This window comes from Gadus chalcogrammus, chromosome 20, assembly GCF_026213295.1.
Source record: "Gadus chalcogrammus isolate NIFS_2021 chromosome 20, NIFS_Gcha_1.0, whole genome shotgun sequence".
Taxonomy (NCBI): domain Eukaryota; kingdom Metazoa; phylum Chordata; class Actinopteri; order Gadiformes; family Gadidae; genus Gadus; species Gadus chalcogrammus.
This window is the reverse complement of record NC_079431.1, coordinates 5,269,496-5,287,524: the sequence shown is the minus strand read 5'-3', so window position 1 is coordinate 5,287,524 and position 18,029 is coordinate 5,269,496. Positions and strand designations below refer to the sequence as shown.

General features: G+C 48.6%; 1 protein-coding gene across 4 annotated transcripts in view; it reads right to left on the bottom strand.

Annotated features, from left to right (window-relative positions):
* The window catches only part of tbc1d4 (TBC1 domain family, member 4), a 30,552-nt gene that overhangs the window by 718 nt on the left and 11,805 nt on the right, over positions 1-18,029 (bottom strand). Inside the window, exons 5-22 of one of the 4 annotated variants that reach the window (XM_056579435.1) lie at positions 17,918-18,007; positions 17,500-17,604; positions 16,943-17,075; positions 16,326-16,417; positions 16,000-16,110; positions 14,201-14,314; positions 13,411-13,470; positions 11,419-11,645; positions 10,797-10,943; positions 7,883-8,040; positions 6,839-7,045; positions 5,143-5,304; positions 4,527-4,688; positions 3,772-3,872; positions 3,167-3,310; positions 1,424-1,583; positions 1,116-1,285; positions 437-613 (exon numbers count right to left, since the gene is read on the bottom strand). In XM_056579435.1, coding sequence (XP_056435410.1) covers positions 437-613; positions 1,116-1,285; positions 1,424-1,583; positions 3,167-3,310; positions 3,772-3,872; positions 4,527-4,688; positions 5,143-5,304; positions 6,839-7,045; positions 7,883-8,040; positions 10,797-10,943; positions 11,419-11,645; positions 13,411-13,470; positions 14,201-14,314; positions 16,000-16,110; positions 16,326-16,417; positions 16,943-17,075; positions 17,500-17,604; positions 17,918-18,007 — 2,520 coding nt within the window. Of the gene's footprint in view, positions 1-436; positions 614-1,115; positions 1,286-1,423; positions 1,584-1,960; positions 2,051-3,166; positions 3,311-3,771; positions 3,873-4,526; positions 4,689-5,142; positions 5,305-6,838; positions 7,046-7,882; positions 8,041-10,796; positions 10,944-11,418; positions 11,646-13,410; positions 13,471-14,200; positions 14,315-15,999; positions 16,111-16,325; positions 16,418-16,942; positions 17,076-17,499; positions 17,605-17,917; positions 18,008-18,029 lie in introns of those variants that run through there. The other 3 variants (XM_056579436.1, XM_056579437.1, XM_056579438.1) reach the window with 3 other exon arrangements.

Sequence of the window (18,029 nt, the reverse complement as noted above, 5' to 3'; positions counted from 1 at the left end):
AGCTATGTATAAACCAATTGATCAACGTGATTGACCATAAACAAAACAATCCTCCTTAGTGGCGGGAATGTCTGTAGGGAAACGTTGTTTCCTCAAATGTTTTGCAATCACTTCCCACTGTAACTTTTACAACACAAATCCCTGTAATAGCAAGCCAATAACGGCAACCGCTCAGTCCTTTGTCTCCCCTGGCCATTCTTTAACTTGCACTCTAGTGCCACCTACGGGCGATCTTAGGCATTACACAACAAAAACAAAAAGACCACAAAGGGGCACAGCAAAGGGAAAATGTAAACAAAGCTGAACGAAAGCATACTCCTACTGGCTGAGCTCTGACCTGAACCGTACTCAACATTAGAACAAGGTCTCTTCCCTGTTCCCTGACCCTGCAAAACACCACGAGGTGTCCTTCAGAGTGCTTCCGGCCGCACCATACCTGCAGCTTCTCCAGCAGCTCCATGTTCTGCCTCTTCAGCTGGACGTTGGTCTTCTCCAGCTTCTCCAGCCGCTCAGAGTCCTCCGCCAGGGGCCCGCCCTCCACCATCTCGTCCTGGAGGACGTGGTACTCCACCTCGTACGTGTGGAGCTGCTTGGAGATGTCCATCTCAGACACCTGGAGAGGGGGAGAGGTGGCCGTGCCGGGGGCGAAGAGAGCAGGTCAGAAGCAAACGTGGCAAACGGGACCCGGTGCTTCGCAGCGGTTGTCCGCTGGAGTGCTGCTACGAATTGATTGATTGAATTTGACATGCTTTTACTTTAGATCATTATTGTGGCTTTGCGGAATTAATCACATAAAACCCTGTTAGTTCCTTGGGAAAGGGTCAAAACGATTTATTTTATGGGTTTGGAGGGAGAAAGTGCAACGTGCTTTTCCCACACGCAGGCACTGTAGTAAAAATGGTAAAAAAAAAAGTAGTTAAAAAACCGACATTAATTTTAGGTGTAAAATGAACAGAATACTGTATTATGTATAACAGTATTCTGGCTACTAAAGTTAATAACTGTAAGCCTAAAGCCTAAGTAAATCTTAACAGTTTTGTGAACGGTCAAAACAAATACATTTATTTTGTGTTTGTTATCTCAGTTATAACATTTTGAAAACCCTTAATCCCTACTTTAGCGATGGTCTGCTCCATCTGTGCCTCGGTCATGCTGGGAATCGTAGTTTTCAGGTAGTCCACGATGCTCTCGAAGCTGTCACACTCCATTATCTCCTCCTCATGGCTGCTGAGGAGGCACAACGCCACCTTGAACACCACCTCCGTGCCTCGGATGAAGAGGAAATCTGAACGCAAAACAAAGTACACAACAACAAGGTTACCTCGCACATCAGAGGACATCGACGGACAGCGGTTGGCCTTTCGGGGCGTCGGGAGGGCTGATTGGACGCCGGGAACGAAAGGGCGGGTCCCAGACAACGTACCAAAGATGCGTGAGACGAATCCGAGGGGGAACTGCGAGGCGAAGAGCGTGAGGAACCAGGGCGCGGCGTAGAGGCTGGGCCCGATCTCCTGCTCCTCCAGGTGGGTGTACAGCCGGCGGTGGTAGTCGTGCAGCAGGCGGGAAAGCTGGTACATCTGGATCTGGAGGAGAGGAGGCACAGCGCAAAGGGCAGGGAGCGTGGTTAGACTGACACTTGTTAAGGACGCACGCACGCACACACACACGCGAATGACATGCTTATCAGATTATGCCCACATTCAGAAGCTTTGTTGTTCGTCCGGTTACACGAGGGGGCGAACATACGAACACATGGCTAATGGTATCGGCTTAACCTTTACGTGACAAAGTGCAGCTTTTGGTTCAGACGTATTCGTGCGTGTTCAGACATGCAACGGAGGCTAGGAATTCAGTACACCGCGCTGCAAACTATTTAAATACATTCTAAACAAAAACCTGACTGCGAAGCGAAAAAGTCCCAAAAGCAGAAGTGAGAACGAAGTAAAAAGTAAAACATTACCAGTCTGTCAATATCCTGACTCGCTGACACGCAATGCCCTCCACAACATTACACGCTCACAAGGAAGTAACTGCTCACTCTCTCTCGCTCTCCCTCTCTCCCACCCCCCCCCCCCCCCCCCCCTCTCTCTCTCTCCCCCCCCCCCCAAACTCTCTACCTCTCTCTCTCTTCAGTCTCAGCGAAGCACAATAGGAGCACAGATGGACAGAGGAGGGCACAGAGGAGCTAGATTGCACACAGCCACGCCTCACAAAGCTTTCAACGCGGTGGGGTCAAAAGGTATCGGCACAGGCAGGCATACTAAGGTTTGAACAAGGGGTGGGGACGCAACGACACTCATGCTACTGTTTACTGTTGATCGCAGTTTCCCAGGCACGTCAAGCCAACAACCAACCCTCATGTTGCTTCTGACACCGTTCTCAAAGTTCTCTATGTGGGACATTCGCTGCACGATTTGTGGAATTCATATTGAAAGGCTCCCCCCCCCCCAAACCCTCCTTGAATAAAGTGAGTTTGGTGTGAGGCACATAGGCTTGGCAGGTCGCCCGACTCGCTGGTTCTGGTTTGAATTTCATTAAAGAATGTGACATCCTAATCCGTTTTATCTACCTTCATACGTGTACTTATTGGAATTCAAGCACCCACCGCGCCAAGTAATTTACGAGCTAGGTGGGTAAACGCATGGACATTAGGCCAAACCTAGTCTCACAAATCAGACTGTAGATTAATAAAAGATTGCAAGATAGTGGACAAGATCCAATCTGGTTGAAAGGCCGTTTCACTTTCTTTTGCTTCATATTTATTTCGCCCAATCATGTTGCTTGATGGGGGAAATCAGGACGCACGGACTTGGCTGTTATCAGCGAACAAAAACTTGGCTAGCACAAATATACTGTAAAAAGAGTTGCTGTAAAGGTATCACATCAACAGCTTGTAAACTGCCCACTGTAGAAATACACTTATTAAAATCCCCTCCTCATCCAATCATGCAAATGAGTCCCTTCCCCATAAAATCTCCGTTACAAAACAGAAAACAACACGTAGCTCCAGCCCTCAGTGTTTGGTTTCCGGGACAGGCTCTGAATGGTGTTCCCCCCAGAAGTTGTGCTACAGCACAGTAGGACTGCTGGATCCGAGAGTATAGGTGATTTAACCCCCCGAAATCCGAATGAAAAACAAAGCAGTGCAGTGCAATCAGCGCCTCACCTGCAGAGAGACCATGTCGGGTCTGTACTGGCGCCGGAAGCCCAGGTCATACATGAGGAACTTGAGCGTGTCAAAGGCCTGCTCCTCACTCATGTGGAGCAGCAGGATCCCTGCCACGAAGCTCACCCCCTGGCAGTAGCCCACCTGGTTGGGAACAGGAAGAGAGTCGATGGGCATTATCCAATGGTGTTTAAAAAGTCGATTCAAAAGGTTTTTTATTCGTCACATACAGGATGTACAGTGAAACGTTTATGTGACATAGACCGTATTTCTGTGCTTAAAATAGAAATAAAAAAAAATACAATAGTAGTAGGTTACTGAAGTACAGGATGTGAGTGCTGCTTGCACAGGGCGAGTGAGTGAGTGAGTGAGTGAGTGAGTGAGTGAGTGAGTGAGTGAGTGAGTGAGTGAGTGAGTGAGTGAGTGAGTGAGTGAGTGAGTGAGTGAGTGAGTGAGTGAGTGAGTGAGTGAGTGAGTGAGTGAGTGAGTGAGTGAGTGAGTGAGTGAGTGAGTGAGTGAGTGAGTGAGTGAGTGAGTGAGTGAGTGAGTGAGTGAGTGAGTGAGTGAGTGAGTGAGTGAGTGAGTGAGTGAGTGAGTGAGTTTACCTCTGTATCCAGCAGAGAGTAGGCCTTCAGGAGATTGTAAAGAGAAAGCTGCCCTGCTCCTAGCTGGGCTGAGAAGTACTGGTGATTTGGGAAGGTCCGGCCTGACCAGGGATATAGACGTGTACAATTTAGGGGAACATTTGACAATAAAGCTTTTTCCCCAAACTAAAATGTGACCTGAAAATTTGCCCTGCAAAAGTAAATGCATCTTCCTAACTCTTGATCTTTCTCTTAATAATAATGCACTCAATAATTCTCTGCTATTAAAAGGACCATGTTATGGGTGATTAAACCACCTGGAGCCGTTTTAAATTATGAACTCTAGATTATGTCCAGAGTCCATTGTCCAGAGTTGGCCTTTTACACATGTAACTGGACAATGTCGGTGTCAGACATGTTTTCACATATGTCGGACATAGTCTTGTCCAGTCAAACTCATTCTGACATTTGCGTGCTCACATACAGCTCTTCTGGGTAATGTCTGCATAAGTTCAGGGTTGCAGTGCACGTGTGAAAGTAGCTTTGCATGGTTTTCATTTGTGGCGAGGCGCCGTCAAGCTAAACGCCCTCGGGCAGAATCGACACACACTAAAGTCATGTCTGACTCAAATGTTTTAGCGAAGCCAGAGGAGACGGTTCCGACGTTTTGATTCGCCCCCTCTGCTGTGGTCCCATAACTTAACAGTCGATGGGATGTCAGCCCCCCCCGTTTCCCGCCCACATGCGTGCGTGTCAGCGTGCGCGTGTGAGCCCACCTAGATCCACCAGGATGGCGTGCTGCTGGGCCGTGAGCTGCTTCAGCAGGTCTTGGTAGGGGGTGTCAGGGGGGAAGAGCTGGCGCTGGTCCAGCCGGTGGCGCAGGCGGTGCTGGTGGGACAGGAGGAGCCACACCTCGCCGCGCCGGCCCTTAGGCACGCCTGGACACCGGGGAAAAGGTCCCGGAGCGTTTAGTACGGAACGATGACGGAAACCCGAAAAACAAATTCACATGAAGGTTAATGTAGGCCCCCCGTTCAGACTTTAGACTAATTATCGAACGCCCGATGGAAGATGTGCTCGGATCTAGACGAAGGGGGGCGTTTCGAGCGCTTTCGCTTCATGTTTCGACCAATCATGTTGCTGGAGGCGGGGCTCTGTAAGCGCGTGATTGGCAAACACAAACTTGACCATCTGTAGTAAAGTGTAGAAATCCCCCACACGCACCCACACAAAGGCACAAGGCAAAGTACACAGCGGGTGTACTTCTCAGTGTTATGCTTCAACTTGCCCACACACACACACACACACACACACACACACACACACACACACACACACACACACACACACACACACACACACACACACACACACACACACACACCCCCTCACCCTGGCAGAGGGCAGAGTGCAGCTCCTCAGTGCGCTGCAGTACGGTGGTCCGTCCCGGGGCGGTCAGCCTCTTCTCCCACTGGGCCAGCACCTCCTTGGAGGAGGGGCCCACCTCCTGGTAGTCCAGCTTCACCTTGCGGATGTGCAGCTCGTCACGACTCGCTGGAACAAACAACGAGACGCAGCACGGGAGAGACACCTTAATGGTGCGTCCAATTGAAACAAATCTTAGCGTCAAAAAATCATGCGTGTCTACGACGAGTTTTCCTTTGATCTTTTTTGGTCTCCGTTTGAGGTCAGCTTTTTTGGCACCTTTTTAAAATGTTAATAGAGCAAATCATTTCAGGAAGTAAGGAGAGGCAATTCAAGCAAAAATACATCTCTTGTTTTTTTTACCGTCCTCGGAATAATTGAATGTAACTGATTGATCTTGGGGTAAATGATTAAGCGCAACTGAGTGAACTCGGCGAACAATTGAATGTAACTGATTAAAAGAGAGTCTCCGGGACTTCAGATGCTCTCTTCTTCGGGGGGCGGGGGGGGGGAGAGTGTACGGTTGCTATGGCGACCCCTCACTCCATTGATAGGAACCACACAATAAGCACATGAGGAGGAAAAGATCTTCAGTTCAAAGCCTGGTTAGGGCATGGAGGGGCCATACGAAGGGCATTTTTGAGCGAACGGCCAAATAGAAATGAACACAAAAGACGGAGAGACGCGGGCGATCCTGAACATGCAATACATAGAAAGCAGGAGGTTGGTTTTGTAGTAAGTACCACCGCTGCCCCCGCCACCACCACACTGCCAGAGCTACGCTTCAAATTTTCCTTGAACCAAACACAATCATCGTCCTCCCTTGCTTTCTATTTAAATATAATTTGTATTCACTGTTATGACCTCAAAGCAACAACTGTATCTATCCACACACACACACACACACACACACACACACACACACACACACACACACACACACACACACACACACACACACACACACACACACACACACACACACACACACACACACACACACACACACACACACACACACAAACACTTTGTGCCAGGAGTCGAAATAAAGAGTTTCATTGATGGCAAGATACTTTGTTATTTACACCAATAGGGGGCAACCTTTCTCAAATCCCATTCCCTGATCGGAAAATGTATCTAAGATGAAAGACAATGTGTGTGTGTGTGTGTTGATTTCACACCGAAGTTGAAAACAAGAAGACACTCTCCCATGCACTTTGACCTACTAACAGGCCACCTGTGTGCGTTTGTGTGTATCTGTTTGTAGTGTGCCCAAACACGCCTCTCTAAATATAGCGTGTGCTTCGGAACACTCAAGCTCCGGCTGTGGGCGGTGGGGGGGGGGGAGGGAGGGAATTCCGCCTCGACCCATTATGTAGACAGCCGAAAAAAAAAGAAGGAAAAAAACATTCATACATCGTTTACACAACGCATATCTTTCCCATTCAACGTACGACAACAGCAAAAACACAGAAGATAAATGGAGTAAACGTTCACACTGACCGCAAGAGATACCATCCCAAATCGAGGCAGGTTTTAATCTATTTGTTGTTATTATTAAATTCTGTGTTTTTCCCCAAGTGAGCAGGCCCCTCTGTCCGACCGTGTCACAAGGAGCGCAGTCATCGGCTGCGGCGGGGGCGTCATGTGACTCGGGACTCACCCTCCAGCTTCTGGTTCTCCTTCTCCATGCGCAGCAGCAGGATCTGCTGGTGGATGGCGTTCCTCCACAGAAGCCGGTAGTCGGCCACCGTCCTCCGGGGGGGCCCCCCGGGGGGGCCGCCGTCCTGGGACGTGGAGCGGGACATCTGGCAGCCCAGGGGGCTCAGATGGGGGGACAGGGGCAGCAGGTCCCGGGCTTCACACGGGTCTGAAAGCACCGGGTCAGAACTCATGTCAGCTTGGAGCTCCATACCGGATAAGACGTTCATTAATAATTCTTCTTATATGCTAAAGTTAAACTTTTTTATTCAGCTTCTAAAATGTTTTTTGGGTTTTTGGTTACATTTGTTAAATCAAAATGTTATTCACGATGCATTCGTTAGCGCCACGCTCGTTTTCAAGCAATTAGAATCTCATTAAGCGATGTGGAATCCCGGTCCTCCTTATCTCATTGTGTCCACCGTTTTTCTTTCAATCCTCTGTCTACTGTGTTCAGTGCCAGGTCTCTTACAGTTGTGATGTTTTGCGGCATTATTGGCATCGACTCCCTGCCCGCACTGTACCATTTGATCACACATTTGTTACACACCTCAACTTCTGACCGTTTGCTCCCTCATAACCGCCTTGAACTTCGCACAACATAGTCCAGGCAGATTTTACTTTCCAAGAATACATTCCTTCGTGTGTAACTCAGATACTTGATCTCCTGAGGTTAAAGTTAGCCAACAACTATGTGTTTGCTCAACTGCTGAAGCCCACATACCGATGTCAACTACTCTGTAAATATGCTGTTTTCTTGTCAAAAGTGCTCACATGCTGTCAGACCATAATTAAATAGGGAAAATGTTAACCGTCCTATGATCTCACATGCACAGGCCATTTGCACCTCGTCGAGTGTCTTCAAACTTTTAACAAAGCTGTGTGTGTGTGTGTGTGTGTGTGTGTGTGTGTGTGTGTGTGTGTGTGTGTGTGTGTGTGTGTGTGTGTGTGTGTGTGTGTGTGTGTGTGTGTGAGAGTCTGCCTGCATGTGTGCGTGCGTCTTCACCTGGGTCCTGCATGGACGCGGGCAGCTTGTTCATGGGCGAGGCGACTCTCAGGAAGATCTTCTGCCTCCAGGAGACCTTGCGGGGGGTCGCGACCTCCGCTGCGCCTACAGAGTCGTTGCTGCAGGCCGACAGGGTCCTCTTCCTGCCCTCCCCATTGCTGCCGGAGGGGAGACAACCATCAGCCACCAATACACCCGCGCGGTGAGATACAGCACCATGACCTCAAGTCATCTAACAAAAGCGACCCCAAACAAACATCCTGGGTTTCTCAGCTGACATACGTTCTAGCTTAAGCCTCCTTCGTGCATCCACGTCGAATAGCCACCGTGGCGCTGCGCCCCGGGTGCTACGCTGTGGGTACTGATCCCTGGGTACTACTCCGTGGGTACGCCGCTGGTGCTACACTGTGGTGGGGCTAGGTCACCGGCACAGGCAGGTGATGGCGGCCGTGCCTAACGCACACCGCAGCAAAACATGCAAAACTGCGTCGCACTCGAAGGTGCGACGCAGAACCATAACTGGGAATCCCGTCCTGGCAGAGGCCCACGTTGGCTGATCACCACGGGAGTATAACCAGTATGGTATGAATATAATATGAGACAAGTATTAGTATAATATTAAGTGGACAGCGTCTTCATCGTGGACGGGAGGATGCTTTGTTGTGTGTTGGCAGGGATGCGGTGTTACGACGTGTGAAAGACAGTGTGAGCTTTTAGTGCTAGCACACTGCTTGTCACTGGAAAGGTTGGCTGCGGAACAAACGCAGTGCGAGAGAACGGTTCATAAATGGAGAGTAATACTCTACTCCGTCGCGGGCTGATTTATGAAGTCGGCGTTCTGGAATTTATTAATTTATCGGTGGTCCCGTCCCGGGAAGGGAGTCATGCTTATGAAGAAGCATGAGATGTAGAAAAATTATGTTTTCATTGCTACTTAGCGAGAAGTGGATTTTGGCAGTGGGGTTGCACGGTTTAGCCAGTGGAACAAAAAATGATCCCATTTAGATATGGCTAAACTGCGGTATGATATGCATTCCATACCCCAACAAGTATGTTCTAGTAGCTTCTAGTAGGAACAGATGAGGTGATAAGCTGTAACAGATGGACCCTTATTCTTAGGCAAGGGTCAAACTGATCAGCAGGCAGCTAAACAGACCTTAGAGTACATCCTTACAGCGTCCTACTTTTAACTTTAAGTTTTTTTGCGTAATTTGACCATGTCTGAAACCAAAACAGTGATTCTTTGGACAACGGAACCAAAATATAATTTCTAGGTCCCTGATAATCATTAGTTGATATACAGTGTGTACCAAAAACATGTGAAGAAAAACCTCTATGTGCACACACATACACACACTGACACAAACATAGTATATACACACAGCTAAACTCTCGATAGAAAAAACATATTTTTACTCTTTTGCCCTCAATTTTGGCAAAGGAGATGACAACAAAAATGACTTTTTGACGATAAAAGTCAGAAAAATTAATTTAGGGACTCACACACATGCGATTGTTAATCAAGCAAGTGAAGGGGTTATAATTAGTTAGTAAACAACACAATAACATTGCGCCCAAGTGCTAATTTTCATGTGCAATGTTGACCAATTTCTAAACTTCACTTTTCCAACTCCCGTTTCAACAGTGAAAAAGCTTAACAGGCAGTTATGCCCTTATGCAAGAGATAACATGATGAGCCATGGGTGAGCTTGCTCAGCACACACCACTCTGTCTGGTCCTGTGGTTAGAGAATAACAGGAAATGACCTCAGAGAGGGAGGCCAGAGTCGCTGATTTGTTATCGCAGACATCCTTGAGACTCAACTGTTGGTGTCACAGTTGGAGGTTATTAAGAAAAGACGTATGAAGGGAGTTGTGTTATTGATTACACAAAAAATATCAAAACTAACAACGACAGCAGTTGGGGTACAAGCTGCTTCCTTATTGTGGCATTAATAAACAAAATGCCTCGATGAAGGAAAATATACATCTTAATTTTAAACATTAGTCAGCATATTTAAAAGTCTTAAGCAAACTGTTATATGTAACCAAGAACCATACACAGGTTTTAAAAATATATATATCTTTATATATATATATATATATATATTCTGTGAATATATTTATAGATATATATTTTATTTTGTCACTATGTGACATTTATTTGGAACACACAGTTCTTTCCCCCTTGTATGTTGGTGGCCTGTTGCTGCCCTCCAAACAGTGCTGATGTAGCCTTATCAAGGATCAATACAGTCTGTTGATCCCTAGGGTGCCAGAAGGCAACCGCTTAAGCTACTCATCAAACAGCGACACGATTACCAAGGCAACATCGATTTACCGCGTCTTACTGACGCCGATGGCCAAAGTGCTCAACTTGAAATCAAGTCGAGGACTCACAACAAACCGATTCGTCTTGAAATCAACAGGGCAGCCAGTGTGCGGTTAATAGAGGCGCTCACATTCCGGGGTTATGGTCTATGCATGCAAAACAACCCCGTGCATCCGCATGCGGGTCAGGCGAGACACAGTGCCATTCAGCATCCCTTCCTACTTGGGGGGGGGGGGGGGGGGGGGGGGGGGAAGAGGAAGAGGCAACTAGGTCCGCGGAGCTGCAGAAACCAGAGAAGAAGAAGAAGAAGAAGAAAAGAGCGAAGGAGGGAGACATTGTTTTTTTTTTCCCTCGTGAATAAGAGAAAAGGAAGACGTAGCGTGTTGATAAGGGGCGGGAATGGTGATAAAAAGAGTCGAAAGCTGACCGTTGTTAAAACACAATAATGACCCTCCCTTGGAGTGTCTCCCAGCCGTCCAGCCTATAGCGTTGCTCCTCCACAGCCCTGTGGGTGTGTATCTGAAACCCAGACCCATGCTTTGCGGAGGCTTCAAAGCAGGGCGTTGGGGGAGGCCCCTCTCACCTCTTGAGACTCCCACTGTCTGCCAGCGAGCCCAGAGAGCCTTGGTAAAAGCTTTTCAGGAAAGTGGGAGCGGAGAAGGAGGAAGCGAGGCTGAAGGAGGAGGTCTCGCTCTCCGAGACGCTTCGGGTTCGCGACACGCCCGCGGGACTGGGACGAACGACAACGGAGCAAGGACGACGCCACAAAAACAAAAACAAATGAAATGTTAAGGATATGTTAACGGGATATCAAAGCATGGGGACAGAAGAACACAGTGACAGGAAGTGACTGGTGGGGCTTTTGTTCAGGGGACGGTAACGCGGTTCGGAGCCGATTACTGAGGGGGATTTCTCAGCTCAACATTGCCTGTTTAGGTCAAAGGTCAACGGTTAGTTTCGGAATCCTTCATTGGGGTAAGGGGGGTTAGGTTTAGACATCCCATGATGTTAGCTTTACATTAGTTTGTTTGTATTAAAGATCAACAACAAACTGTGTCTGGTACAGCGATTACGCCCCCCCGGGAAAAAATAAACAGAGCATTTGACGGATGTCGCCATGGGAACGCAGATGCTTAACCTCGGACTTTGAACGCACACTAGGGAGGGGGGGGGATGGCGGGGGGTCGGGGGTCGCCCCCGGTTACCTGTGCTGCAGTAGCTCGGGAGCCAATGACTGCTGCCGACGGAGCGGGGGGTGCTTGCTCTGGTTGGCCGGCGGGCCCTCGAAGGAGATGCGCTTCTTGACGGGGGGGTGGCTGAAGGTGTGGGCGCGCCGGCGGAACTGCAGGCCCTCGGCCCCCGGGTCGTCGTCTTGGAAACCGGACGGCGACGCGGGCGCTGGCGGGGAGTGACCCGGGGACTCCTCGTCCTGCTGAGGTCAGAGGTCAAACAGGGATGACGTTTACCCGGTGCGCTCTGTCAATGATTGTACCGGAATAGAATTTCAATTTATTTTTTTATTTTTACATACACAGATCTGGGAATAACAAGTCAATTATTCAAGCAATTAAAAGGAAAAAAATAATAAAAAGGATGACTACACTTGACTTGACGGAAGGGAACATAAACAACCAAATCCTCTTGGAAGCACGTCCCAAATCTCCAGTCCAGCGCTGTACTCACCTCAGCAAAACACCTTCACGGGCGACCGAGCTCCTACCACACACCCTCGTAGCTCTAGCGCCAACCCCGTGCCTCTTCACACAACATGCTCCCGCAGCTATTGTATTCAAATGGCCAACGTCCTGTGGCTCGCAGAACCACACGCAATTGGTGGGGCAGCCCTTTGGGGGAGCTCCGGTCGTATCCAAAAGCCTTCCAATCTGTTTCCCCCCACACGCTTCCCCACAGACCTCCCGCTCAGCAGTCTGACAGACCCGTGCAGTGACACTTTCTGTTTAGCGGAGAGCAAAAAGTTACAGCATCGTGACCCAATACTTCATGATGGGGAAGACGCACCTAAGCCGCACACTTCCTATAATCAGTTACCTACCACGGCTTTTGCCCTTGTTAAGACTTCTGGATCGAGAGATTGTGAGATCGTTCACCAAATATGGACCCAACTTACTGAGCGCCGATGCAGACAGTCAATCACAGAGCACCAAACACGTGCTAAGCACGCAGATTGCGATAGGAGAACAACACATTACCAAAAGAGAGCGTGCTGGTTCCTTTCTCAAGCATGCCTTAAGGTCCTGTTTACTATCCTCGAAGGAGGAAGTGGACGGAGGCACGGCCCTCTGGCTGTGCACACACACACACACACACAGGCCTGCACATCCTGGCTTTGTTCCCTCGCTCGCGTGGAGCTCCTGCATCCTGAGCCTCTCACAGGGCTCAGGGCTACACGGACCGCTTCCAACAGAGACGGACGCAGGAGGTAGGGTCAGAGAGGACCTGAAGCCGAAGCAAGCGGCTGGGGCAGGGGCGTGTGTGTGTCTCTGTGTGTGTGTGTGTGTGTGTGTGTGTGTGTGTGTGTGTGTGTGTGTGTGTGTGTGTGTGTGTGTGTGTGTGAGAGAGACCTGGTAGCAGGGTGTATGGGGGTAAATAGATATTCAGCATTTCCAGCCATCTCCATTCCAAACCAAAAACCAGAAAGTGAATAAACTAAATGTCATGTCCTGAATCACATCTTGTGTGTTTAGTATGATTATAACAGCCTCAGACCCCTTCTTATTTATTTGGAGTTATGGAACGGAGATCCAGGGGTTGACTCTGATCACACAGCTCCCTCATATGCCGCCCTGCCACGACATAATGGAGGCCCTTCTTCCCAAATTGGTCGACTGACAGATCCACAAACACGCTCACACCCACGCCTACTGCGCTGTTTATCTACAGACGGCTTCGGAGAAACATCCCAGAATAACCTTTCAACAAATTCCACACACAAAAAACCAAAAGGTTTTCTCTTTGATGGATGAGCAAGAGTCTTGGTTTATACACAAGTCAGCCGTCCAGAGTCCATCTCTCCCGCTCTCTTCCTCACTCTCGTCCTCCCTCCTTAACAGTATTTAACGTTTTGTTAACATAGCGTTGGTTCAAAATAAGAGACAGAAAAACATATTCCCCGAGCTGCTGAGCAAAGGGGTTCCTGGGAGCCATCGCTCCCGTCACCGTGGCGATGAAACACTCACTCTGTCGAAGCTGCTCATGCTACCGATGCTCCCCAGGCGGTCGCGCATCCGGCTGGCACCCTGGGGAGACGGGAGATGGGGCAAGTACTGCTCAGTTAAACAGGGTGTCAAAATGTACACAGACCACATAGAAAAGTACGACAGCTTCTGATATTTTTTTACTACAGGCACTGTGGATTTTTATTAAATGCTATTCTCAATATTATAAATTATGAATCATTAAACACAGAGGATAATCAATATTAAAGGCAGATTCAAGTTGGTCAAATGAAGATGGCCATGATAGTTCATTTGGGAAGGGGGATCTATTGTGAATTATTAACCACTAACTCACATTGAATGAAACAACCACTATTGCTGGCTTGTGAAATCAGAAAAAAACTGGATATAAAAAGCTCTAACTTGTGTTGGCAGGTCATTGTTTGACCCATTCTCTCTCTCTAACAAGGTATTGTATCACAGGACTCTGTTGATGATGGAAGTATAGGAACCCTTACTAGCAGATATGGGTCAGCCCCAAATCCCCATGGAGGACAATGATACAGAAAGAACACAGGCGTGTGCACACACACACACACACACACACACACACACACACACACACACACACACACACACACACACACACACACACACACACACACACACACACACACACACACACACACAGGCCGTCGGCATACAAATTGGAAAGGAGGACAGGGAGCTCCTCTGAAAAGATGAAACGGGAAAGTAAAAGCAAATCAAACTTTGCGAGATGGGGGATCTGGAAGATGAAACGGCAGCGTACCCGCGTGAAGATGTTCTCCAGGGAGCTGGTGAGAGAGGTGCGAGCTTTGTTCTTCAGGGCGTCCAGTTTGAAACGACCACCGGCGCCGTCTCCCGCTGCGCTGTTTGGCGAGTTCTGTCACGAAACCATCGCAACACAACATATCAGCATGGGGGGCCAGGGGACACAATGTAACACCATCGCAACACAACATATCAGCATGGGGGGCCAGGGGACACAATGTAACACCATCGCAACACAACATATCAGCATGGGGGGGCCAGGGGACACAATGTAACACCATCGCAACACAACATATCAGCATGGGGGGCCAGGGGACACAATGTAACAGCATCGCAACACAACATATCAGCATGGGGGGCCAGGGGACACAATGTAACACCATCGCAACACAACATATCAGCATGGGGGGCCAGGGGACACAATGTAACAGCATCGCAACACAACATATCAGCATGGGGGGCCAGGGGACACAATGTAACAGCATCGTAACACAACATGTCAGCATGGGGGGCCAGGGTACACAATGTAACAGCATCGCAACACAACATGTCAGCATGGGGGGCCAGGGGACACAATGTAACACCATCGCAACACAACATATCAGTATGGGGGGCCGGGGTGCACAATGTAACACCATCGCAACACAATATATCAGCATGGGGGCCAGGGGACACAATGTAACAGCATGGTCCACAATGTAACACCATGCTACACAATGAAACAGCATGCTACACAGTATGACAGCATGGTACACAATGTAACAGCATGCTACACGATGTAACAGCATGCTACACAATATGACAGCATGGTACACAATGCAACAGCATGCTACACAATGTGACAGCATTCTACACAATGTGACAGCATGCTACACAATGTAACAGGAAGGCGGCCATGGTACATAGGCCCTTGTTGAATAACTCCTGTTCTTTATTTTTGGCAGACCGAAAGCGAGACAAAACTGAATCCACTCTCACACAGTAATAATAATAAATGTGTCCTAAGGCACATAGTCCTGCGTCATGTAGTGGTTAGTAAGACACGTTGAAGTGCAGCGCAATCGGAAACTGGAATATGCCATCGATTTCAGCTGAGGCAGTTATGTTCCATCGAACATCAAGGTCAAGGTAGGTTGACTCTGAAAGGTATGCCCTCACGGCAGGCTTCAAAAGGCATTACCAATCGCACACTGAAAATGATGGATTATGAAATCTAACCATCATTTCGGGCAAGAGAAGTCAAGCACCACTTATTTTACCAACAGTAGACTCTTCGGGGGCTTTTAATATAAGTCTATAATTTAGAAATCCTGAAATATGAACTGAGGGATTTACATTTGTTTGCGTGCTGGAAGTCGTTTCTGTAGGTGTGGGCGGGGCTAACACATAAGAGCATAAAGTTGTCATTGTTTCTGAACCGAGATCCTCCAACTGGAATTGGGTGACCTCCAACTGAATGCAACCTTGGAAATCCAGATTTCTTTGGAAGAGGTCCCAATCTGCAGCCAGCTCAAATGAAGGACTTTTCACCTTTAGAAGTCCTCCAAACACATTGAGTAAAGTACTAACCTGCAGACACTTAATTTATCAAGATTAATCTCAATTCTTTAGGACATGTTTATCGAGTGTCACGGGAGGGGACAGGACATTGGCGTGCACCAGACAGAAAAGGAGAGGGAGGATTGCAGTATCAACGGTTGCTGGATTGCGACGTGATTCAGCATGTCTATCGATTCATAAAGCTCTCCCCCCCCCCACACCTCGCCACACACAAGCTTGTACCGTGTCTGTCGTTACCTGCGGGCACTCGCCGATGTGGAGGTGGGACTTCTGTTTGGTTTCACACAGCGTTCTGAGATGAAGGATCACCACCTCGTTCTCCTCTTGCTCCGACGAGGGCTTCATTTTCTGCGGGCAGGGGACACAGACACATGGGCACTTTGTTAGTGCTCAGCCGCTGGAAGCACAACAGTAGAACGAAAGGTGAAGCCGGGTACTTTCAGTTCTTACGATGAGCCGTGTCCACCAATCAATCACCAAACGCTGGTTAATAGTTCACCGCCTCTACCCGTCAAAGCAAAACGTTTTCCCTTCCCTCTGCGAGGGAAGGTGTCGATGCTCACCGTAACTCGCTCGAAAATGTCCACCTGCTCGTTCTCGCTCATTTGCGAGAGGTATTTCTGGATGCCAATCTTGGCCTTGGGAGGGTAAAGGCCTGGAACACACGGAGGGATCCAGAAGACTGGTTAGACGGCTTCAACAGCCACAGAGTAATAAGAGTCTGCTATAAAAAAAACTATAAGGGGAGATAGGAGGCATTGTGTGCATGCACGTCTATCTGTCTGTCTGTCTGTCTGTCTGTCTGTCTGCTTGTGTCTGTCTGCTTGTGTCTGTCTGTCTGTCTGGTTGTGTCTGCCTGTCTGTCTATCTGGTTGTGTCTGTCTATCTATCTGGTTGTGTCTGTCCGTCCGTCTGTGTGTGTATCTGTCTGTGTGTCTGTCCGTCTGTGTGTGTGTCTGTGTGTCTGTCCGTCTGTCTGTGTGCGTCTGTCTGTGTTTCTGTCTGTCTGTGTGTGTGTGTGTGTGTGTGTCTGTGTGTCTGTCCGCCTGTGTGTGTGTGTGTGTGTGTGTCTGTGTGTGTGTGTGTGTGTGTGCGTGTGCGTGTGCGTGTCTGTGTCTGTGTCTGTCTGTCCGTCTGTGTGTGTGTGTGTTTCTGTGTGTGTGTGCGTGCGTGCCCTCACCCTCGATCCTCTCACAGAGCTTGTGCAGGCCGTGCATGGGGCAGGCTTCACACAGCTGCACCGGAGTCTTGTTGCTCTGCAGGGTGGCAGCCGTACTGAAGGCCTGCTTCAGGGTCAGCATCACCTCGTCCACCTGACACACACACACGAAGACAAACACACGTACACCAACAGGCGCACAAAAACACACACCAAAACAAACACAGGTACACAAACAGGCGCACAAAAACACGCACACTCGCAAACACACAAACACACACAGGCGCACAAAAACACAAACACACACACACACACACACGTGCACAAAAACACCCACACACCCAAACACAGGCATGCACACACACACACACACACACACACACACACACACACACACACACACACACACACACACACACACACACACACACACACACACACACACACACACACACACACACAGAGAGGAAAACAGGCTCAGGATTGAATAACCATTAACAATAACAAAAAGGGCTTGAGTTTAAGGACAGGAAGTCGGTTTGTTTTGGAAGAAGTCTTGTCATGTCACGGTGACTCACCAGGGACTCATTGGCACACTGGAAGACAAAGCACACATACTGGCTGGGGCCGGACTCTACCGGGTCACGACAGATGAATCCAAAGTGGTCAGTCTGCTTTATCCCCTGTAGGAGACGTCAGGTCAGGAACACAAGGGGGGTCAGCGATTGTCTTTGCACAACAGCAAAGGAAAAGCTCAATTCCAACAGTGCTATTGTTTTTAATGAAAATCTAAAAGGTTAGAGTGCTCAAAACATTCATGCAGAAGAATTTTTTGAAAAACAATAAGAGACTTTGCAGCTGTAACACAGGATCTAAGGAGGGAGAATGTGACCAAAAAATTATTAAATCGCAGCGTCTTAGCTTCGTGTCGGGACCGTAACAGAGTCCGAAGGGATGCGATTCAGTGTAATGAAAGCCAAAGGCAGTCAATCTAACCTGAGAGCAGGACGATATATCCTTAAAGTTCTTCTCCAGCACCACTGATTTACTGTCCGGACTGATGAGGTTCACTTCAAACCGGCCCACCTGTGAAGTAAAACAAGACCAA